This window comes from Carcharodon carcharias, chromosome 20 (assembly GCF_017639515.1).
Source record: "Carcharodon carcharias isolate sCarCar2 chromosome 20, sCarCar2.pri, whole genome shotgun sequence".
NCBI classification, from domain to species: domain Eukaryota; kingdom Metazoa; phylum Chordata; class Chondrichthyes; order Lamniformes; family Lamnidae; genus Carcharodon; species Carcharodon carcharias.
The window spans coordinates 96,355,918-96,381,027 of NC_054486.1; the positions used below are offsets into that span (position 1 = coordinate 96,355,918).

Sequence of the window (25,110 nt, forward strand, 5' to 3'; positions counted from 1 at the left end):
GTGTGGGGGGGGGTGTGTGATTGGGTGGGTGGATGTGCCTAGAGGTCGGGAGTGTGGTTCGGGGTGTCCGGAGGTCGGGGGGTGTGTCCAGAGGTCAGGAGGTGTGTCTAGAGGTCTGGTGGGGTGGGATGGGGTGGCCAAGATCTGGGGGAAGGGGAGGGGTGATCGGAGGTCAGGGGTGGGGATTTCCTGAGATCGGAGTGGGGGAGATGTGGGGGGGGGTGGTGGCTGGTGTGGTGGTTGGTGTGGGGGCCTTACCCAGAAGTTAAAAGAGGTTTTAATTCTTCTGACAGTTTCTGGGCAACTACTGGTATTACCCTGACGGAACCACTGAAGTTTGCGATTTAAATCACATTTTCAGGTGGTTCCTAGCGCAGTGCAATTGACCAGAGGGCAAACCTTTGCTCGGGAACTTGCCAGAGGGATTCCCCAGTGCATCTTTGGGGTACCCCCCAAATCCGACACTGGGGAGTGCAGAAGTTATGGGCTATGGCTTTTTTTTCCTTTACAGAAATACACATGGAAAAATGGGCTAAATAGCTTGCTGCAGAGCAGTGCAATGCGTGCTGTGTGTGTGACAGTAAGACCAACTAGTCACCCCTACTGTTGCAGGCAAAGTATCTTTTTCTCTCTCTCTGTTGCTAGAAGTAAGACTCAGCAGAAGCCACAATCAAAAAGAAATAGGACAGCTTCTTCAGCTAACCTGCAGAAGCAAGTGTCTCCAAACCAACTGCTAAGCTGCCGGAGCCAGCTCTACCAGAATCACCCAACTTAACGGCTGCAATGTATCACCATCTATGCCTTGCGGACAAGCCAAAGACTGATTCGTATATATTTTTAAAACTTTTATTTGAACTCAACTTCTCATTTCTGATCTGTGTGCCTGTGTGTTGCATTTTTATTATTTTTCTCAGGTTTTAGCAACTAATAAACTTACCCTTTCTTTGACTCAAGAAAGCCTAGTTAAGTTGGCTCCTTATAAAACATAAATACATTTGGACTAGGAAAAGGTACCCATGGGGGAAGGGATCCCTTTTAAATTAACCTTATCGCAACCAACAGAGAGGCTTGAATAAAGAAAAGGAGCCAGCTGATTCCTCCTCACCCAGAGCAGAACAAAATTGGGGTCCCGTTTGGGAAGTTAACAAATTGGGGGACCTCGCCTAGGAATGGGTCGTAACAAAAGTTATCATCCAATCTGCTTCTGCTGCATTTCAGATCGTAACAAATCACCATGTTAAAAAAATTCTCCTCATCTCACCTCTGGTTCTTTTGTTAGATCTGCTTTTTCAATCTACGGGGATATGATGGTATAGCGGTATTATCACTGGACTAGGCTGAGGCTGGTGGAATTTGAATTCAATTAATACATTTGAAAAAATAAAGCTACTCTCAGTAATGGTGACCATGAAACTATCATCAATTGTCATTAAAAACCCATCTGGTCCACTAGTGCCCTTGAGGGAACGACATCTGCCGTCCTTACCTGGTCTGGACTACATGTGCCTACAGACCTACAATATATGGTTGACTCCTAACTGCCCTCTGAAATGGTTGAGCAAGCTATTCAGTTCAAGGGCAAATAGGGACGGGCAACAAATGCTGGCCTTGTCAGTGACACCCACATCCCACAAAAGAATAAAGGAAAAACACGAGAAGGTAAAAGCAACAACTTTTTCCTGACTGGCTCTTGTACTTATTGAAGAAAACCTCCTCTCCCTCACTCCCCAATGTAACCCTCCTCCACAGGAAATGACATTGCACTTTGGACGGTAACCAATTGGGCCTCACTACTGAGTCTGGTTCCCCTTTCACAAACAAAAAGCCCTTCACTTAATTGGAAGCTTTTCTCTTATTGTAACTTTTTTAAAAAAGGCCATCCATTGTGCATGGCAGCATTACAAAACTGGCACATTCATAGTCATCTTAATGTTAGGGTACCTAAATATTTGCTCACAATTAACATCAGCCTTTCTAAAATCAAAATGAAGGATTGATGTATTCTTAAATTAGAAAGTAAACTGTCTCTGTGACAGTGAATGATATTTTCAGTCAGCAAACTCTCTCCTCCTGATGGGAAGTGACAGCTCATGTCCTGAATATTATTAAATATACAATGAATGAATTGTTTATGGTGGCACTGATTAGACCACAGCACTGAATTTGGTTAAAAAGGATATTGTTCAATCCCTGGTGACATTGCGGTCAGGCACTACAATAATTAAAGACCAGACGGACACAGTCAGATAATGAGCGTATATACAATAGGGACTTTCATCAGTTAACCATTCATTGAAAGTTTTTTTTTGCTGCTGGGTAACACATCTTAGAGATAAACTCACCAACATTGTTTTTTTTAAAAAAAGGGTAACTGTCCCTCTGTGAAACAGAGGCTGCCCAGGTAGGCTTTGTGCTTAAACCCCTTGGCAAACGGCACTTTTAAAATGCCTGCTTTGTTCACTTAAGGACAAAGAGTCAAAGCGGCATTAGCTGCAACCTGATCCAGAAGGCCTGAGTGCTGAGCAGTTTCGGAGAGCATTAAAGCGTCGTCATGGCAACAGCTTAGCACGGAGCAAAAAAGAATGTAGAACTGTAAACATCCAACTTGCGAGATTTACTTCTAAGATACTCAGTCACAAGTTAGGTACCGGAGGCATTGTTTTGCACCATAAACAGAGGCACAGTTAACTGGAGCATAACTAGAGGCCATCAAGATAAGAGATTCAGCAAGAAATCTCCTAGGGAACTCTGAAGAAACTTTGTTACCTAAAGAATAGTGAGAACATGGAACTCACTAGCACAGGGGGTAGTTGAAGCAAATAGTACGGATGCATTTGAGAGTAAACTAGACAGGCATATGAGGGAGAAGGGAATAGATTATTACAATGGTAGACTTAGATAAGAAAAGATGGCAGGAGGCTTGAATGGAGCATAAAAACTAGCATGAACTGATTGGGTCAAATGGCTGCCATATATCCTATGTATTTTATGTAATTTGTTGTTCAGTACAGAATTTGAGTACTGCTATAAAAAGAGGTATTGTCGAAGCTTTTCATCTTGACAATTTTCGTCAGGACAATCTGCAAGAATACCAAATGTGAAGGGATAAATATTTATACTGCATGAGGAGGGAGTGCTGATTGGTTGGCAAGTGGACTCTGATTGGTAGAGGCATTGCCATGGAGAATGCGCCAGTTAACTGATGGCTGACAGTTAACTGCCAAGCTTTGTTTTCATTCAAATCAGACAGGTTGACTGATGTGTCAAGGCACTGCCCTGGGGAATGAACCAGATAATGGCTGTAATTTATGTAACTTCCATTTATATAGCCTTTTACATAGTAAAACGTCCATAGGTGCTTCACAGGAGTAAGATCAAATAAAATGTGACCCCCATTAAGAGGTATTGGAGTAAGTTTTAAGGAGCATCTTAAAAGAAGAGAGAAAAGTAAAGAGGTGGAGAGGTTGAGAGAGGGAATTCCAGACCTTAAGACATAGACAGTGGAAGGCACAGCTGCCAATGGTGATGCGATGAAAATTGAGGACACTCAAGAGGCCAGAATTGGAACAGCACAGAAATCTCAGAAGGCTGTAGGGCTGGTGGAAGTTACAGAGATAGGGAGGAGTTGAAGCCATAGACAGATTTGTAAACAAGGGTGAAAATCTTAAAAATCATGGCATTGCCAGACTGGGAGCCAACACAGGTCAACGAAATGGGTGAATGGGTTGTAGTGCGGACTAGGCTACAGGCAGAGTTTTGAACGACCTCAATACAGAATATTACTGGCACAGTCCTGGAGTGGGAGAGGGCTGAAACCAAAATCTCACCTGGGAAAACTGGTGCACTTGTTGGAAGGGCATGGGGAAAGTGAGTAGAATTGTAATGATTGAAAACGTACATGTATCCCGACAGGGCTCTTGGCTCAAAAGTAGGTATACTTTCTCCTTAGTCTCGAATTTGGAAAGTGAAGTCCAAGTTTATCTTCAAAAATTTCAGGGTAGCAACCCCAATAATATGATAGCTTTTAATCACGTTTGCCAATGTTAAATGACTGTCAGAGGGTACAGATTTTTCTCCCCCTTCCCCACCCTCTTTCCACTCTACAGTACTTTAAAATTTACCAGTTTGTCACAATGACCTCTGGATCACTAACTATTCAAACAGCAGCTGGCACAGCTGGAATGAGCAATGACAGCATCTGCCCTGACAATGAATGATTAAATCCAACTTGACCAGGTGCAAAGCCGGTGACTAAATTGACTGCCTGTGGTCATGGCCAGATGTGATCATTACAGAAACTGTTTCACCGTGTGTGGCAAACTTGCCATTATCCAAAAGCAAGGGGCAAAGCTCCGAGAGATTTGAAAAGCCACAAGCGCCAGGCTTCACTTCTGAAACTAATGGGATTGCAGCAGCTGTCTGAGGGCTGCAAACATTGTGGAATTCTGGGAAAGGGTTAGAGAGGTCACGGAACAGTGTTCACAGGCTGATTAAGTTGGGATTGGAGTGAAGGTGGTGAGGAGCAGTTACAAAGGAGTTTACTGCTCCAGACTAATGAGAAGATTTGACTGCAGCAGTTTATCTCAATGATTTGGTACATGTCTCAATCATACAGTGCTTTTCCGGAAACTGTCTGCTTGAGGAGGGCATTAGTTGGTTTCTGGCCTCACCCCAGGCCTCTGATTCCATGTATTGTGACAATTATTGCAGAGTCTTTGAGAATAGAAGATCGTCCGGGTGGGGGAGTCTGAAGCTGGACACTGTTGTAAAGGGAGGAAAGGAGGGGGAATCTCCACCTAAGAATAAACCCCCCTCACATCTGCCCTTATCTCCCCACCCCCATCACCCAATAGTCTAGTAAAGAGGGTCCACAGGACATGGGCATCATTGATGAGGCCAGCATTTATTGCCTATCCCCAACTGTCCTTGAGAAGGTGGTGGTGAGCTGCCTTCTTGAACTACAGCAGTCCATGTGGTGCAGATACATCCACAGTGCTGTTAGGAAGGGAGTTCCAGGATTTTGACCCAGCGACAGTGAAAGAAGAGCGATATAGTTCCATGTCAGGATGGTGTGTGAACTGGTGGAGAAGGTGCAAGTGGTGGTGTTCTCATGCATCTGCCAGCCTTATTCTTTTGGGTGATAGAGGTTGTGGGTTCGGGAGGTGCTGTTGAAGGAGCTTTGGCAAATTGTTGCAGTGCATCTTGTAGATGGTACACACTGCTGTCACTGTGGTGGAGCAAGTGAATGTTTAAGGTGGTGGATGGGGTGCCAGTCAAGTGGGCTGCTTTACCCAGGATGGCGTCAAGCTTCTTGAGTGTTATTGGAGCTGCACTGATCCAGGCAAGTGTGAAGTATTCCATCAAAGTCCTGAGTTGTGCCTTGTAGATGGTGGACAGAGAACTAACTGTGTTCTGAGAAAACCAGAACAGAACACCAGTGAGAGAGGGAAAAATCAAATAGCAAAGTTGCCCAGGGGTTTTCTTGTACCTACTAGCAGTTGGTCTAAGAACAGCACTAGGACAGGTCAGGAAATAAGATGCAGGCCACATTCTATAATTTGTGGCACAGAGAGTCCGGAGGAAGAGAAGTTAAAATGTTCAAATAATTTTCAAAAATGATACTTAATTTAGCACCAGAAATTCACACAGAAACATAACTGCTGGAGAACTTGTCATAACATTAGTCAAACATGGCCTTTGGCAACCATGGACTCTGGGAGACCAGGAAGGTTCTAGGGAGCTTGGCGCATGCAAATTGACTGCTAGATTTCCTGCATTACAGCAGTGACTATACTACAAGAGTACTTCATTGGCTGTAGAGTGCCTTGGGATGTCCTGAGGTTGTCATTGGTGTTCTTTGCTTTTCAAGTTCTTTTCAGTCATTGAGTATATTCAAGATCGAGATTGCTAGATTTTTGGATAATAAAGATATTAAGGCTTATGGAGAGTGTGGGAAGGTGGAATTGAGGTAGGAGATCAGCCAAGATGTTCCTGCGGTTGAGTTAAGATTATTCCTACTCCTTGTGGTAGAGGTAGATTGATTCGCTTGCCTAACAAGGATCTAAGGTTATCGGGGTTAGATGCAATGTGGAAATTGAAACACAAGAAGCTCAGCCATGATCTTATTAAAAGGCAGAGCAGGCTCGAGGGGCCGAATGGTCTACTCCTGTTCCTATTTCTTACATTCTTAGCAATCTGATGAGTAGTTATTGATCCGAATGCCGCTTTGGCAATGTTTTGGAAAATCCAGGACACGCTTTGAAATAGCGGGCAATATGATTCTGATTTAAGGTGTGATTATTGGGATTTCAGGCCAAAAAAAACACCTTGTAGTTGCCAGGTAAGGACATGATGAGTCAGCTCTAGGATAACCTTATGGTTGCAAATCTTCAATGTCTAGAATTGCACACCAACAGGGGCCAGTCAGGCCAGAAGCAAACACTGAGATAACGATGATGAGAATATGGCCCAAGTCACCAGCTGCTTTCAGGAATTTGGAGAATAAACTACTAAAATCACAAAGCACAGCAAACAAACAAACATATAAAAACGTAAAGTGAAACAGGCTAAGTGGAAGATTTCAAAAGTAATTTGAAAAAATTGCTGAACCTTCACAGGTTTCCTTCAAACCATTATAAACTTCAACAGTTGAATAAGTGGAGTTCCAGTGTATGTTAGGGACAGGATGCCCTGAGGCAGACTGCAGATGGAGAGTTACAGGTGAGACAGCTGATAGAGACCTGTAAAGGGACTGTTAATGAGGAATCCTTCAAGCAGTGGATTAATCTCATGAGGTAAATTTCGCAGACTCAACTTTCCGGTGATAATTATTGTATTTGACAGGTGCTAAAGAAGCTATCTGAGTCACAGCTCTGAAACTGAGCAATGACCATTAGGCCAATGATCAAAAGTTTAAAAAAACGTGGACTGAATGGCACCTGACATTTGGGATGGCAGTCTCACTGGGCTCAGTTCAATTTGTCTTGGGAAATTTTGCAGCTCCTGTTAAATGCCTTTTCATTATTGAGAATTCAGATCCAAAGCTTGGTTTTTAAACATTAAAAATGTTGACCATGTTACTTGTTTACTGGCTCCAAATCAAAAGGTTATGGGTTCATGTCTCACTCCAGAGACTTCACTCCGTTGTAAACCACAGGTTCCTGGGTTTCCTGAACCTCTGGAAACTCAACAGCTTAAAGAAGATGGGGAGCTGAATCCATCTTTTAAGGTAAGGGCCCTTCCCCATGCCCAAGCCCCCATAGGATCTCTCTCATTTCCCCAATCGACCTAACTGTTCTTGTAGGCTTCAGGCCTGTGAAGCAGGCTTCCTGTCTGAAAGACCTCCAGCTGCTTATGGGCAGGAACCCCAGTCAATGGCTCCCTAGGCAGTTAAATTCAGCCGGACATACAGGAAACTCCTTCTTCCAGATTTCCTGACCTCACAAACACATCTCCCACCCCATAGATCTTGCCTCCAGGTTAAAAACCAGGCCAGGTATTCTGCCATTCACCATCAAGGCTCACATATAAATAGTGGCCACCTCGGTAAGCTGCTAACTCATGGAGCTGCGCCCAGTGACGGAGTCGATGCTGACAGGAGAGGGGTAAAAATAAAGCACATAGCTATATGTAATTAGGAGGAAGATGGGGTCACAGATTCTTCTGCTTCCAGTACTGAAGTGTCTAAGGTGGTACTCCGTTTGATTAAACGTGTATCTGCATACGCCACAACCTGGAGTCAGCATTATGAGCATGTCCGAGAATGGGTTGATGGAACTGCCCCTGTGTGACAGCAACAACGTGGTTACAGCCTCAAAGCATGAGGTCAGGCCCAGAAATTCAGGCCTATGTGGGTGGTGGTAGCATGTCTGTTGCAACACAGTACAATTTACTTCAGTTTGACAGTTACAAATTATCTGTCCAGTATTCCTCTCGTCAAAACTGTCAGGGAAATACTTTTGTTCACATGGATCTGCTGAATTATTAACTCAGATGTTACCTTGGCTACTTCAAGGAAAGTCGTAATCCCTGAATTTCTGACTACAATGTTTTACCTGTACCCAAGTTGCCTGTAGTATTTACCCAGGGTATATATGCATCTTCAAGCAGCTTGACACCATTCGGGATGAAACAGTCTGATGTGATTGGCAGCTCATTCACCACCTTAAACATTCACTCCCTCCCTCCACCACTGGCGCACAGTGGTAGCAGGGTGTACCAACGCTACAGCAACTCGCCAAGGTTCCTTAAACAGCACCTTTATCAAACTTACGACCTCTACCATCCCAGAAAGACAAGGGTATCAGACGCATGGGAACACCATCATCTTTTCTTCGTTTATTCTTTTATAGTATGTGGGCGTTGTTGGCAAAGCCAACATTTGTTGCTCAACACCAATTGCCTTTGAAATGATTGGCTTGCCCGGCCATTTCAGAGGGCAGTTAAGTGTCAACCACATTCCTGTGAATCTGAAGTCACTGAAGCAATCTGTGTCCGTATACAGCAAGGCCTGAACAACATTCAGGCTTGGCCTGATAAGTGGCAAGTAACATTCATGCCACACAAGTACCAGGCAATGATCATGTCCAACAAGAGAGAATTTAACCATCTCCCCTTGCAATTCAATGATGTTATGGATAGGAGGGGGGTTAATTTAAACAGCACTAATTTCTCCTCTCACCACCATCCGTAAACAGAAGGGTGTTTTGATCTGTTTCCCTCTTTATAAGCGGCAGCATATTTCCCAACCTCTCAGTTTTGGTGCAATCCAATTTTCTATTAATAACCCCACAGCAACTTCAAGATAGGATGAACTCAAAAGTTATATGCACACAATCAAAACATGAAAAGAGGGTTTGCAATGTCCCCCTCACATTCAGATAGTAAAGAGAGGGGTAAAGAGAATAAAGATTTACAGTACGAAAACCACATGGGGAAAGAAATATTCTTTCACGTGGGCTCCAGAGCCCAGACTCAAAGTCCCTCCACCACTGATGAAAAGCGGCAGCAGTTTGTACCATCTATAGGACGTAGCGCAGAAACTCACCAAGACTCTTTAGATAGCACCTTCCAAACCCATGACCGCTTCCATCTAGAAGAACAAGGGCAGCAGATACATGGGAACACCACCACCTGCAAGTTCCCCTCCATGTCATACACCATCCTGACTTTGAACCATATCGCTGTTACACCAGCTGCCATGGTGGGATTTGAACCCAGAGTATAAGCCTGGACTTCTGGATTACTAACCCAGTGGCATTGCCACCATGCCACCGTCTCCCCCCATGCAAGGTCCCTGTGAGTTCCCCTCCAAGCCACACACCGTTCTGGCTTGGAAATATATCACCGTTCCTTCACTGTCGCTGGATCAAAATCCTGGAACACCCTCCCTAACAGCACTGTGAGTGTACCTACACCACATGGACTGCAGCGGTTCAAGAAGACAGCTCACCGCCACCTTCTCAAGGGCAATTAGGAATGGGCAATAAAAATGCTGGCCTCGCCAGCGACACCCACATTCCGTGAAACAATGTTAAAATAATGTAGGTCAGACCAGGTAGGAAAGCAGATTTCCTACCCAAAAGGACATTAGCGAGCAAGGTGGGTTTTTACAACAATCAATGATAGTTTCATGGTTACCAATACGGAGACTCGCTTTAAATTCCAGATTTTATTAATTGAATTTAAATTCCACCAGCTGCTGTGGTGGGATTTGAACCTGTGTCCCCAGAGCATTAGCCTGGGTGTCTGAATTACTAGGCCAGTGGCATAACCACCTTGCCACTGTCTCCCTACATGCAAGCTCCAGATAAGCTCCCCTCCAAGACACTCACTGTCCTGACTTGGAAGTATATCACTGTTCCTTCAATGTCACTGGATCAAAATCCTGGAACTCCCTCTCTAACAGCACTGTGGGTGTACCTACACCACATAGATTGCAGCAGTTCAAGGTGGTGGCTCACCACACCTTTCCAAAGGACATTAGGTCAGTAAATGCTGGCCTAGCCAGTGACGCTCATAACCAGGGGATGAATATTTAACAAAACACTTAAATCTTGTGCTTTTTGCAGGCCTATATCCAATCTTAGTTCTCGCACAAGCCTACATGCTTCCAAATATTAAATGTAGACGTAACTCTCTTCACTTATTGTGATAAATTAAACACTCAAACTTATCAGCCAGCACCTGGGACTAGGCAGTGCAATTTGGCACTAAATTGAAAATATTGTTCAGGCAGGACACAGTGTGACAGAAACGTGACCCTGGTGCAAGATGATCTAAGATTGGGTTGAAACACGTTGTTCTGACAGATTGCTGCAGTAGTTTTGTGTGAGGGACCCCCTGCCAATGTCACCATTGGTTACACAGTGCTGTGAATAGAATTCTACGATTCTATAATAGTTCTGATCTCCGCATTATATTAAAAAAAACGATACAGAGGCACTGGAGTGCAAGAAAGATTTGCAAGGATGATGCCAGAACGGAGAGGATTTACTTAAAAGAAAGAATGTACAGGCTGGCCTCTTTTCTCTACAAAAGTGAAGGCTGAGGGGTGACCTAATAGAGGTCTTTAAAATTATGAGGGGATCTGACAGGGTAGGGTATAACTAAGCTATGCCCCACTTGTGGGGGTGACTAAACTAAAGGCCATAAATATAGAATGGTCGCTAATAAATCCAGTAGGACATTCGGGAGAAACTTCTTTCCCCAAAGAGTGAGACTTGCTACCTCCAGGATTAGTTAAGTCAAATAGCATAGATTCAATGAAGTGGAAATTAGATAAGCACATGAGGGAGAAAGGAATAGAAGGATATGCTGATAGGTTAGATGAAGAGGGTTGGAAGAAGGCTTGTACAGAGCATAAACACCAGCACAAACCAGTCGGGCCGAATGGCCTGTTTCTGTGCTGCAAATTTTATGTAATTCTATGGAATGATAGTCCCACAAGTCCCTTGCCAATATTGATACCCTCCCAGCAACAACTTTTCTCACCTCCAAAGAAAAAAAATTCTTTATGTCTTGCTGCATACACAGAACACACAGGAACAACTGGGAAAATTCAGAAATCGGATGACAAAATGTCACCGATTCCTGTGAGTCCCTCATGTACTCCTTACTTGGCTACCCCAGTTTAAAAATCTACACAGTAGCCGGGGTGAGGGGGTAACTCAGTAAACACCCAAACTGGGAATGTCTGTTGCTAGCAGCATTCCCCATTGTCAGCCTTCACCCCAAACCGCGTCATGTGCAAGATTCACAGCATAAGGTCCAATTTTATAATGTGCTTATAGGTCATAGACATCCATTGCCTTGGCATAAGGACACAACAACGTTAAATAAATGAGAAGCATTCAGGACTAACTGAGAAAAGATCAAGGCAGACCCTTCCATGCATCATTTGATCTGCTCTATCGTTATGGAGCCACACAGCGCAGACAGAAGTCATCGGCTCACTGTGCCTGGAGCTTTTTGAAAAAGCTATCCAATTAGTCTATAGCTCTACAAATTTCTCCGTTTGAAGTTTATATCCAATTCCCATTTGAAAGTTACTACTCAACCTGTGCCCACTATCGTTTAGGCAGAGTATTTCAGATCACAGCTCGCTGTGTATAAAAAACTCTCATTTCCTCTCTGGATTTTTTGCCAATTATCTTAAATCTGGGTCTCTTGCTGAGCACCCTGCTCTTTGTACACTCTATCTGGCATATTTAGTTGCCTGAGGAAAGCTTTAACAAACTTATTTCCAGCAATTACCCAAGCTGTTGCATTTAAAACAGCAATTGTTCGTTTTCATTTGTAGCCTAGTCACCTAAATTCACCTTTTTGTCCAGACGGTTTCAAAGCTTGAATTCATCGCCTCAAATAGGCAAATTTTTTTCCTTGAAAAGGAAAGGAAAGGAAAGATTATCTGGGCTGTGGGGAAAAAGCAGTGTGGGCGGGCAGAAGATGGCATGGTGGTGGGACCATTTGGATGGCTCTTTCAATGAGCCAGCAAAGCCATGATGGAGTGAAAGGCTGCAGGAATTTCTCAGAGTAGTGTCTTATTCCTAACCATTTTCATCGATGACCTCCCCTCCATCAGAAGTGGGGATGTTTGCTGATTGCACAATGTTCAATACCATTTGCAACTCTTCAGTTATTGAAGCAGTTGCTGCCCATATGCAGCAAAACTGGACAACATTTGGGCTTGGGTTGATAAGTGGCGAATAACATTCACATCACACAAGTACCAGGTAATGAACATTTCCAACGAGAGAATATAACCACCTCCCCTTGACATTCAATGGCATTATCATCGCTGAATCACCTACTATAAACAACCTGGGGATACCATTGATCAGAAACTTAACTTGACCAACCATATAAGTACTGTGGCTAAAAGAGCAGGCCAGAGGCTGGGAATTCTGTGTGACTAAGTCACCTCCTGACTCCCCAAAGCCTGTCCACCATCTATAAGGCACAAGGCAGGAGTATGATGGGATACTGTCCATTTGCCTGGATGAGTGCAGCTCCAACAACACTCAAAAAGCTTGATACCATCCAGGACAAAGCAGTCACTTGACTGACACCCCATCTAAAATCTTAAATATTCATTCCTTCCATCACTGGTGCACAGTGGTAGCAGTGTATACCATATACAAAACTCACTGCAGCAACTCAGCAAGCCTTCTTCGACAGCACCTTCCATACCCGCAATCTTTACCACCTAGAAGGGCAAGGGCAGCTGACACAAAGCACCACCTTCAAGTTCCCCTCCAAGCCACATACCATCCTGACTTGAAACTATATTGCTGTTCCTTCATTGTTAATGGATCAAGAAACGGGAACTCCCTTCCAAACAGCACTTTGGGTGTACCTATGTCACATGGACTGCAGTGTTTCAAGAAGGCAGCTCACCACCACTTTCTCAAGGGCAATTAGGGATGGGCAAAAAATGTTGGCCTTGCCAGTGACACATCAAATGAACATATTAAAAAAGGCCTTCTTCTGTACTATATCATTCAATGATTCCAACTGGCGATATGATCTGTGACCATAGTGTTATACTACAAAAATCCTCTCCCTATATATAACTCTCAGACCTGAAAAGGAAAAGTTCACCGTTGTACTGCTGGGTAGCATTCACAGTTTAAGGGACTGCTTGAAAATTTTAGAAAGCCCACCATTACACTTTACTCAAAAATCAGTGGTAGTGGGTGGTGATAATTAGAGAGAGTGTGGGACAACCATAAAATTCTATCCAAAAAGCAGAATACAGCAGATGCTGGAAATCAGAAAAATACACAGAAAATGATGGAAATTCTCAGCAGGTCAGGTGGAGACAAAAACAGAAATAACCCTTCAGGTCCATGACCTTTCATCAGAGCTGGGAAAAGTTAGATATGTAATAGGTTTTGAGCAAGGGGTTGGTGGGACAATGACAAAGGATAGGGTGAAAGACAGGAGAGATTGAATGATAGAAGCATTAGTCTTACAGGCCCAAAGGGAATGGTGAAGAGGCAAGAAAAGAAACAAAAGATGGGCCTATAACAGGTGTCCTGCTGTCTGAAAGCAAAAATAAGAGAAAAACTGAAACGTGCAAAGAAAATAAAACAAAATGCGAGGGCTGAGTTCATGAAATCGTTGAACACAAATGTTGAGTCCGGAAGGCTGTAAAGTGCCAAATCGGAAAGTAAAGTGCTGTTCCACATTGTGCTTCACTGGAACTATACAGCAGGCTGAGGGCAGAGATGTCAGTGTGAGAGCAAGTTGCAAAATTAAAATGACAGGCCACTGTAAGCCAGGGGTTGTGCTTGTAGACTGAACAGAGGTGTTCCGCAAAGTGGTCATCCAATCTGTATTTGGTCTCCTCAGTGTAGAAGAGACCACGTTGTGAGCAGTGAATACATTATACTAAATTGAAAGAAGTGCACATAAATTGCTGCTTCAGCTGGAAATAGTGCTTGGGACCTTGGATAAAATTCTGGTCTTTAATTAAAGAAAATCACTGCTTTCGTGCTGACCAAAACACAAAACAGTACAACATTAAATTAAAATAAAACCAAAACGTTTAACAATCAGAATTATGAATAAATATGTGAAATGAATAAATATATGAAGTGAATAAATCAAAGTGGGGCTGATTTTCATTTGACAAAAATAAGCAGGTTTGCCCATTCTATGTGGTACAGATAATACTTTGCCCTTTCATAATGCCAGCTGACGTGATGCAATCTATTGCTATTAGTAAAAAGCAGGAGTTTTGCAACACATTTAAAGTCATATTGACTGTAGGGATAGCTTTGCTCCTCATGGCTAGTGAACTAGTTGACAGCACTGCCACTGACACCCAATCTGGAGATCCTTCAAAGATCAATCAGCCACTAATGGAGCCTTTTATTCTTCATCCTGACACTTTCACACAATGGAGAAGCCACACAATATTGATGAGGTTTTGGCCAATAACTGTGGGGGATATTGATGAGCTATTGCTTCAGGCTACATCCAAAACCTATTCTGTCCAAATAGATACATTTGCTTATTTTAATGGTGGCAATACATTTTGCTCAAGTTCTGGTTTGGTGCCCTGATTGAAAGCCTTCCGAGCACAACAAGCAACTTGGGGCAGCAGTAAATCCAAAATAAAAACAGGGAACGCTGGAAAAGCTCAGCAGGTCTGACAGCATCTTTGGAGAGAGAAACAGAGTTGACACTTCAAGTCCATATTATCCTTCTTCAGAGCTAAAAGGCTTTAGCTCTGAAGAAGGGTCATATGAAATCAAAACATTAATTCTGCTTCTCTCTACACAGATGCTGACAGACCTGAGCTTTTCCAGCATTCCCTGTTTTTATTTCGGATTTCCAGCATCTGCAGTATTTTCCTTTTATCTTAGTAAATCTGAAATATCTTGCCAAAAATCAGAACCCATCGATCTAGCAAATCTACCCTAAAAATAGGAACAATGCTTCTCATTGCTTTTAAGTAAGGAGCATTTCTTTAATTACGAGAAGGGAGATTATCTGAGGAATGCCGTTAGGAAAGGGTCCATGGTTTCAGCACACCAAAGGTCATTTTAGGAGTGAGTGATGTGGTGGTCAAGCCTCATTCTCTTGAACTGCTTATTGGAAAATCATTTCCCAACACACAGGGCAAATATAGGTCAGAGGGCACAGCTCCCCACCGGAACACAAACTCATAAAATGTTTCCCCTACAGAGTGTGCGTAATCGTTTGTCTCTCAGTTTTTCAGTCACCCTGTATTTTTACAGAAAACCACAAATGTGTAGCCTGGGGTATAACTGAAGGCTGCAACAAAGGCCCCTCTAAGAAGACCATTTGAAAGGCATGGAGGTCACGCTCCCAGAGGCGCACAAAAGAAATGTAAACATTTACCTCTCCAACAAGTGTGAAAAAGCCCTGTTATTTCTAAGAGTTAAAAGGAGCAGCACTCTACTTTTACTCAGTTAAAAACAATTACCTTCACATGCTGACCATTCTTAATGTTTATTTTAAGTTATTAGGATATAGTTTCAGAGCCACAGAGAGTTAGCAACTTGCACCGCAAGGATTAGTTCCAGATTCAAGGCAGACTAATGTACTTGCAAGAGTCCTACATCAAACAGATTTCATGCAGTCACAACCAATTCCTATCAAGCATGAGCTAAGCTACCCTTCCAATTTAACATTCAACTGCTCTCATTTAGAGGTGCCATATGGTAAAGCAGCCAGTTATAAATTGGCCAAAAGGAAAGTACTACAGAGGCTGGAAATCTGAAAAATAAACTGAAAATGCTGGAGATACTCAGCAGGCCAGGCAGAATCGGTGGAGAGAGTGGCAGAGTTAACATTTCAGGCTGATGACCTTTCACCAGCATGGTTCTGATGTAAGGTCATGAGCGGAGATGTTAACTTGCTTTCTCTCTCTCTCTCTCTCTCCAGTAATGGACTGATGTTCTTCCAAACTTGCAAGAAATCTGCAGGGATTATTTTGAGCTTTATAACATTCGGATGAAGTACAGATGGGTGATGGAAAATGCCACATCAGGAAAATGTGCAGTTAAGTGCCTACTTTCCTGAGGCATAAGTCTGGCATGGATAGGGCAGAGGAGCTTTAGTCAGCATCTGTTTGCAGTATCCCAGAGTTCACACAAAAGACCGTCTGTCCAAAACAAGATGGCCTATATCCCAATTTCTAAGATCCCTTCACATTGACGAGCACAGAAGGGGGACAGTGGTTATAAACTAAGCATTGTAACACCCTTCAATGAACTGGTCTTGCTGTTGTCCACGAGGTTCAAAGTTAAGGTAGAGAGCCAGATTTACCAGCACATCTCTTACATCAATTGTCTAAACAACCAGCTGACAGGGAGCGAAATGAGGTCAGGCTACAACACAACAGCCAGACATAGTGGTGCTGGAGCAGCAGCAAAGCACTGTTAGTTAAATAAGTTTACACACCCAGTTTGTTATTTAAAGTGTAAGGCAGCTTTTTGTGGTTGATTGGTGATTGAATATTTATGCCTTGGGCACACTGTTCCTTAGACAATATTTTCACTGCCTGTGGGAGGTTTGAGGCCTGTGACCGATGGGCACCTCAGGAAACAATGAAGGTAAACAAAGGTGGTTCTTAGAGGCATTTCAAAATTAAAATACTGGACATAATGGCGTCTGGTACTGGATGGGGGCCAGACCAGCTGAAAACTGACTGTGCAGTATAAAACTGGACCAATGGCCAGCCTATATGTGACACTGGAGCAACTCAGTTCCTCCTTACGGGTTGTAAAGAAAAGGCATAAGCAGTCTTGGTGCAATGAAGAATAAAAGACTGCACATGTTGATTAGATGCTAGACGTCCCACTCAGATAACATCACAAAAAAGAGCCAAGGAAGGCTGGGCAAATTTGTATTGTGACCTCAGGCACCAGAAGGAAATAGTAATTCAATGCAAGAGAAAAGTTCATCTTTAAAAGCGTTTCAGTGGAATGTTTATGTGGGAGGGGGCACGGGTAGGAACAGAAGGGGAAGACAGGCCAGGCTTCCGAATGCCATAAACTGCCTGGCTTGCAGGAAATGTCTGACACTGTTGAGCCGTGAAAAGCGGGTCAATGAATCTGCCGTCATATTCAGAGCAGCAATACAGACCTATTGGTGTTCTTCAGCTACACATCCTCAATCGAGTCTCTGGATTTCACGTTGGAGCAAAGCAGGCCTAAAGAGAACGGCACATGATGACAAATATAAATGAGCAGCAGCACACAGAGACTGCTGTCAGGGAACTGGAATGTCAGAAGATTGGAACAAAAGAAAGGGAAGAAAGGGGCAATAATAAAAGCACCTGGTTTCAGAGCAAACAAGTTCAGTGAGCATGAGCATTCGCCGATTCCTAAATTAGCCCGACTGCTTCTGGGTACGGTTCAGCTTTCGCCAGTTGACACATTCACGCAGTTATGTTTATCGTATGGCTTTTGACATTTTGCTCAGTGTTCAGTCTTTGAATTTGGACAATCTGAATTTGAGTGGGCTGTGATTGCTTTAGTCTTACCCCTGGCAGCATGCCTGGGTTGTTGTCAATGGATGTGTCCAATTTTCTTTTTATTAGATTTTGTAGTTATTGTTCACAACTGGTTGGCCACTTCAAAGAGCATTCAAAATCAACCAATTAGGGTGGGACATGTGTATTTTTCAATGCCAACCCTAGAGGCTTTCATGGCTATTTTTATACTGCTATCCCACAAATTACCAGATTCAATGCATTCAATTTCAAAGAGGATGACTGGCAGACAAAAATAAACACACACTGAGAGGTAAAGAGAGAGATAACAAGAGTATAGTGGATGCTGACAGATTGCAGAAGAAATTAGGAAGGGAATGGAAGCAGGAGGTAGAAAGTTAATCGAGCCCACAGTCAGCAGTTAGTTCAAAGGTTATACATTTGATGAGCTGTTCATAATGTTTAACCTCAGTTCCTACAGACAGGATCAAGAAGGTCCACATGATGCTGTACAGTTGGCTCCTAGCAACAAAATTACTGGAAATGTTCAACACCCTGAGTGAGACCAAGGCTGGATTCTTCCATTCTGGAATCTAAGTTCAGTGGCGGGCGCAGCAGTGAGAGCGATTTCCACTGTTGAGCAAGATAGCTGGCCACGCGCAATCTTGCACAGTTCAGCTCATTACATACGCGTCCATGAGGAGCTTGCCCATTCTCACTGCCAGACAGGCAGGATGTTGCCATCCCCACCACTACCTCATGGGGCCCAAGGTCCGGGTGCCATATTTAGAGGGCACCTGGACAGGGCACCTCTGTATAGCCACTGCCCCATCCTTCCCTGCTAATCCTTCCTCAGTGATCCTCCACACAACTTGCACTGCCATCACTCGGTCTCAAACATAGGCTGGCATTTACAGATACTCCTAAATAGGACAATGCACAACAACTCACTGTTAATCATGAAGTAGCCTACCTCGTCAGGTGCATGCTACTTACATGCAGAACCTTGTAATTTCTTGCTGGTGGGGAACTTAATTTGGAGGCAGGAGCTTAAATCCGGCATAGTGGCCTTTTAATGAGTATGCATGACATGCTAATGAATGCAACAGAGTTTCCCAACATTGTTCGCCGGGAAGCTCGAGCTTAACCGGCCTTTAAAGTCCCAAGAACTTAATTGCTAAAGCTCACCCCGCCTCCTGCCAAATTAAGCTTCCCTGCCCACCAAGGTTCCCGCTGCTGGCGGGACCGGAAGATTCCGTCCTGTGAAACCATTGCCGTCTATTCCAATTTGTACAATGTGCTCGCTGCCTCAAACAGTACACAAAGATCAAAGCTTGCATTTGTAATAAATCGACATGGGAAGGTACATTATGACATAGTGGCACATTGTTGAGTTCTCCCTACCCCTACATACATAGGCATATGGGCATAGGGTGAGGTTACTGTTAAGTCTGGCTGTGATCCCTGTTCTGGGCAGCCATCACCGTGAAGATCACACAGAAGAATAGCCTGAGCGAGGTCGCTGAGGGGATTCAGTGTATACTGGGATCTTTACCAGCCTGGTTCACTGCCTTCATTAAGAGATAAACCAGGTAATTCTGTTGGGAGACTATCCTTAACATCTCACACACTTAGATATATCCACCTCTCTAAGAACAAGGCTAATCAATCAACCCTTTTTGCAGCTTAGGTAGATCAGTTTTATGAAGAAAAAATTAGGAACATGGATGTTAATGATCTTTTACTCCGAATCAGAATCAATTGGGAAAAAAGAACCCTGCTTTCTAAGTTTCGAGTGAGGATGACTTTCTGTTCTCAGTGGATTAGTCCACTTGATGCTCAGTTGAGCTGCAAGGTCTTTGACCAGGTCAACCCCATTTTGAAGGTGGTACATTCTCAGTGAAAATACAACTCCTCACTTTTTGTTATCCTTCCAAGTTTACCTAAAGTTTTGTTTTTTTAGAAAGAATAAAATGGAAAAAGCAGAATTTTCCCAAGAAGGAACATCTATTATTACAAGATTCAGGAATAATAGACAGCCATGAAGCAGCAATAGAATAAGCTGAAGGTGATGTTAAAATCCACCCACTCTTTCAAAGTAGGTAAAGTATTCATAGCTTGCTTGAAATGTCTTTTTTTTAAAACTCTTTCATGAGATGTGGGCGTCTCTGGCAATGTCAGCATTTTGTTGCTCATCCCTAATTACCCTCGAGAAGGTCATGAGCAGTCCTGCCCATAACATTGTGATGTTGCACTATACATAAACTAAATCTTTAATGGTAAGGAGTCAGTAAACAGGATGAAGTGTTGTTCTTTTCTAGCAGTGAATAATTACAGTTGCAGCATTTTGGCAATAGCGTAACATCCAGTGAAACAAGAAAGACCAAGGTCTAAGTCAGTCATAAAAATCCTTTCCAATTTGCTTTGAGTGGTGTGCAGCTCATCCCTAACTCCCTCGCTGTCATTTTTTCCAAAAGTACACTTTATTCATAAAATTTGTAAAAGTTCATGACGAAACATTTCAACTTAAAAATGTTTAATAAACTTCGGCCTGTCTCTGTAAAGTATGTTCCACTCCATACAATTGTAATACTCGTGATATTTACGATATACTTTCCATGTCAGGAATACAGCCTGAGGGCAAAATATTTCAAATTGAACAATTACAGAAAGTGCAATAGAATTCAAATTTTCTCCATACAACATGCTCCTCTCTGAGGTGCCTCAATACAATTTCAATATTCTTGATATTCACAATATACATTCCATGTGAGGCATACAGCCCAAGGGGCTCTTCAAATTTTCTAGCCCTCAGTGTACTATGGCTGGAAGGTCTCAGGCAGTGACCTTTCGCCATTGCGCCTCTGCTTCACTGTCACTAGGGAGGTTTTTAAAACAGCCCTGTGCATGACATTCCTCAATGCTGTGCTCTAAATGTAGAACTTTCAAGCATGTGCCTCACAGTCACACTACCTTTCTTCCAGAGCTTGCACACTGTGTAATCAATAAAAACTGCTATACGCTGGTAACATTTCCAGGTGGAGACTAACAGGTAGATTTTCAAGTTAGCCTAAAGCTGGTGTTGAGGATCAGGTGTCCATTATAGAAACCGTCCAGTTTTTACTGCCATTGAAATCAATGCAAATGTTAAGTAGACAGTGTTTATAATGGTTAGCTGATTGATGGACAGCCAGGCAAGTTGAAAACCTACTTCCTGAGGTCTGTGTTTGACAACATTGGTATGTAGGATGCTTGCAGGGAACAGGCATTCACAAGTATTTCTTTCTGGCAACTAAATTTAACCATTACTGAAAAAACTGCTGGGCTTAGACCAGTAATCTCATCCAAATCTGTTCTGGTTGGCTCTGCAGATGAATTGCATTTAATTCTGCTCTTGCATAAGGAAGTGCATTGGGATTTGAATGATGTCACCAGTTTTCAGTGGTGTTTCATTAAAGTATTACATGAACACGGACAGGTCCCACTGCTAAGAAGCACGATGCATATAAAATCATTCCCACAAGTGATGCAGATATATATTTGTTCAGGGCAATCACACCAGACCTACAATCAGTCAGAAATGACAATCAGCAACCGTGTTGTTCTTAGATCATCTTGGACCCGCATTGCCGACGAGTACCAATGGATGTGCCTTTGACCTGTTGTCACGTTTCCACATGCACAGTACCATTTAGATATTAGTCAACCTAAGTACAATCACTATGGAAAAGCATTTCGGGCCATCGGGTTGAATTTGGGAAGGCTCCAGAGAGCAACAATGCTGAGTGTATAGAAGCATGATACAGTATCTCTGTTCTGCTTTGTCTCTGAGAGGACGTTACATTGATCACTATGAACAGTGGCTGATGCTGGAGAGTTCTGCACACTATCCCAATGCTCAATTTGGGCTTGGATATAAGCAAACTAAGAGTCTGGTAGGACATACCTGTGATAAAATCTTGTTATCTTCTTCCAGTAACTTGACTTTGCTTTCTAGCTGTCTGATGTAGGCTGAAGCTGGATCTGTAAAAAAAGAGCAACATTGGAGTTAGGAAAGATGAGTGACAGTGATCTGGCTATTGTCAGTAACGCTGAGTGAGTTTCATCCCCTCCGAGATGTCGATCTACCACTTCTTCCTGCAATTCTTTAAACTTAGGAACTCAGTGCAGGATTTACAGTCTGGGGATCTCCAAAAAGGGCAGAAACCAAAAGAAAAAGAACCCAGTTTCTCAACAACTTCTGAATCTTTCTTTCAAATTTCAAAATACTTTCCTTCCCTAAAGTACAACAAATAACACAATGAGATGGAATTTTGCCTTAGGAAGCAGCAATGCGGCATTGGCTGCCCATTATACAGTGAGCCCGCTGTTCAGTTCGATTGACGTTAGCAGGACTGAATCTCAAGTGGTGAGTATACCAGGCAGCCAATGCCATACCCGCTTGCTTTACATTACTGACCACTCCAACGTATTTGGCAAACCTTGCAGATGGCACATTGAAAAAGACCCATTGAGGCTTAGATGCAAATTGTTGTTAAATATGGACTACAAGGTCCCATTTATACAACACATTGTATCTATGTAGCACCTTTAATGTAATAACTATGTAGTTATATAATAATACAAGTACCTCACCTCCTGACTCCCCAAAGCCTGTCCACCATCCAAAAGGCACAAGTCTGGAGTGTGATGGAATACTCTCCACTTGCCTGGATGAGTACAGCTCTAACAACACTCAAAAAACTCAACACCATCCAGGACAAAGCAGCCAGCTTGGCTGGCACTCCATACACCACCTTAAACATTCATTCCCTCCAACATCGATGCACAGTTGCAGCAGTGTGCACCACCTTCAAATCTACAAAATGCACTGCAGCAACTCACCAAGGCTCCTTCTACAGCATCTCCCAAACCCATGACCCCTATCATCAAGAAGGACCAGGGCAGCAGATGCATGGGAACACCGTGCCTGCAAGTTCCCCTCCAAGCCACACACCATACTAACTTGAAATTGTACCGCCATTCCTTCACTGTTGCTGAGTCAAAATCCTGGAAGTCCCTTCCTAACAGCACTGTGGGTGTTCCTACAACACATGGATTGCAACGGTTCAAGAAGGCAGCTCACCACCACCTTCTCAAGGGCAATCAGAGTTGGGCAATAAATGCTAGCTTAGCCAGCAATGCCCACATCCCATGAACGAATAAAAAAAACTTCACAGGAATGTAGTCAAGCAAAATCAGACACTGTGCCACATATGGCGATATTAGGGCAGATGGCCTAAAGCTTGATCAAAGAAATGGGTTTTAAGGAGCAGCTTATAGGAGGAGAGCGATAGAGAGGCAGAGAGTTTAAGTGAGGGAATTCCAGAGTTTCAGGTCCAGGCCACTGAATGCATGTCTACCAATGGTGGAATTATTAATACCAGAGAAGCTCAAGAGGTCAGGATTAGAGGCATGCAGATATCTCAGGGGGTTATGAGGCTGGAGAAGATTACAGAGATAGGGAGGGGTGAGATCAAGGAGGAATGTGAAAACTATGGCAAGAATTTAAAAAGGAGGCATTGTTTGACCAATTTATGTCAGTGACCACAAGGATAATGGATGAATAGGACTTGGTGCAGGTTAGGACAGTCAATGGACACACCCAGTTGGGTCAAATAAATGGTGGGCATCCTTCTGGCAAATGCACTATAAGCTAATTGAGCTGATTTACTGTAATCATCCAGTGAAGTAAAAACAGTGCATCTTCATTTTGGCAATGAGATAAAGTCCCAAGTCTGGGCCTGGGCAACGTATGGGCCGAGTGAGGATTTTCTCAGTCTGATGTTCTGATGGCATAAAAAGAGTGTATGGGATCAGAGATCTGCAGGACGGTTGGCATAAACACCTTGATGCTAACCTCCAACATTGTGATATAATATGAACTTGTGGTGCAAGGGATGCGTAAAGCAACCAAACGCCTCTCAGTGCATGTAGTAAATGAGAAGCAGTCTGCCATATGGTTGCTGAGAGATTGTAATCCACTCAGGTCATCCTGACCCAAACTGACTGCGTGTTGCAAGGCTGGCAAAATGAACAGTCAGTAAGATAGGCCTAGCTTAGCAGGACACGAATGCACTCCAAGATTCACACCCCTTCACAGCAAACATCACTGCCACCACAGACAGTATAGTGCTTTATTAAAACATGGAAGAATAAGAGATGACCTGAAGCAGAGAAGGTTGTCAGAAGCTTAAATGCGTTGTAATCTGAAACAATGCTTAGCTTGAGGGGTTATGAGCAGGATAAAACACAAACAAAAAACATTTGCAATGACAGATTGGGTTATGGCAGATTCCCTTTCAAAATCAACAAGCATTCCGTCATCACAGTAAAGGGCTGAATTGCAGCCTATTTTTTGGAATCCAGCCCCTTAATTCAAATTATCTGATAACTCAAATTCCTCATTTGCTGTTTTATTTACATTTCTTATGTCAAAGCATTTGCTAATTTTTTTAGCATGAAAATGACTGAGTTCTCAAGATTAGACTGTATTAAAGTTGTTTAATTTGTAGAACAGCACAAATAAGGAAAATAGATCTAAATAGGATCTTTCACAACCTCATGATGCCCCAAAGCATTTTACACCAATGAGGTACTTTTGAGATACCTCTGTAATGTAGAAAGCGTTATGTCCAATTTCTGCATAGCAAGTTCCCACAAACAGCAACATGATAATGACTGAGGGATAAATATTAGTCAGGAGAATTCTCATGTTCTTCTTCAAATCGTGCCATGGGATCTTTTACATCTCACTAAGGTGGCATCTCATCTGAAAGAGAGCATTTCTGACAGTCGCAGCGGTCCCTCAGTACAAATGGGAGCTGACACACAAGCTTCTGACTTAGAAACAAAAATATTACTAAGAAAGGTTCAAAATCTGGTTCTGACTCTAACACCAAGCAGCAACTTTCATTGTTCTTCACTCCTGGTGCTTAAACATTCAATCACTATTTTTAAGTAAAAACCAAATTTATTTTTGAAAAATAATCTGGCATTATAATAATAGAACCAGTCTCACAGCATCTGCTAACTACTGGTTTTGGAACTATACTGGATACTGTCGACAAATACAATTTCTATGGAGGAATGCATTCTTATATGGAAAATCTATTTGTGATAATAGCACTGCACAAACTGATTGACTTTCTGTATGTGTTGACTTGCCAGAATGTTATTTTAGTTGATGTCTACCAATAAAACTCTGCCTTCTGTAATGAGAACAGCGGTCCCATCAGCAATTGACACGGCCTTTCAGAAGTTAAAACAGGGCATCTCAACATTTGCAGCCCTGCTACTCGCCGTGCACACCACCACCCCAACTCCCGCCCCTGCCTCAGAAAAAAAATCAAAATTTGCAGGGGGTAGCCCCCAGAGTCAGCCAATGTTTACAAGTGTAGCCCTATCCCCCCCACTTCTCCAGGAGCCTGCCAATGTTTACAGGTGTAGCCCCACCCTCCCCGGAGTCTACTAATGTTTACAGGTGTAGCTCCACTCCCCCCCCCGGAGCCTGCTAATGTTTACAGGTGTAGCTCCACTCCCCCCCAGAGTCTGCCAATGTTTACAGGTGTAGCCCCACCCTCCCCCGGAGTCTACTAATG

The 25,110-nt window shown here is 43.1% G+C and overlaps 1 protein-coding gene across 7 annotated transcripts in view; it reads right to left on the bottom strand.

Moving 5' to 3' along the window:
* Window positions 1-25,110, bottom strand: part of LOC121292622 (coiled-coil domain-containing protein 85C-like) — a 275,315-nt gene that overhangs the window by 135,488 nt on the left and 114,717 nt on the right. For all 7 annotated transcript variants that reach the window (XM_041214832.1, XM_041214837.1, XM_041214836.1 and 4 more), the window contains one exon: window positions 21,417-21,493. In XM_041214832.1, the coding sequence (XP_041070766.1) occupies window positions 21,417-21,493 (77 nt within the window). The remainder of the gene's footprint in view (window positions 1-21,416; window positions 21,494-25,110) is intronic.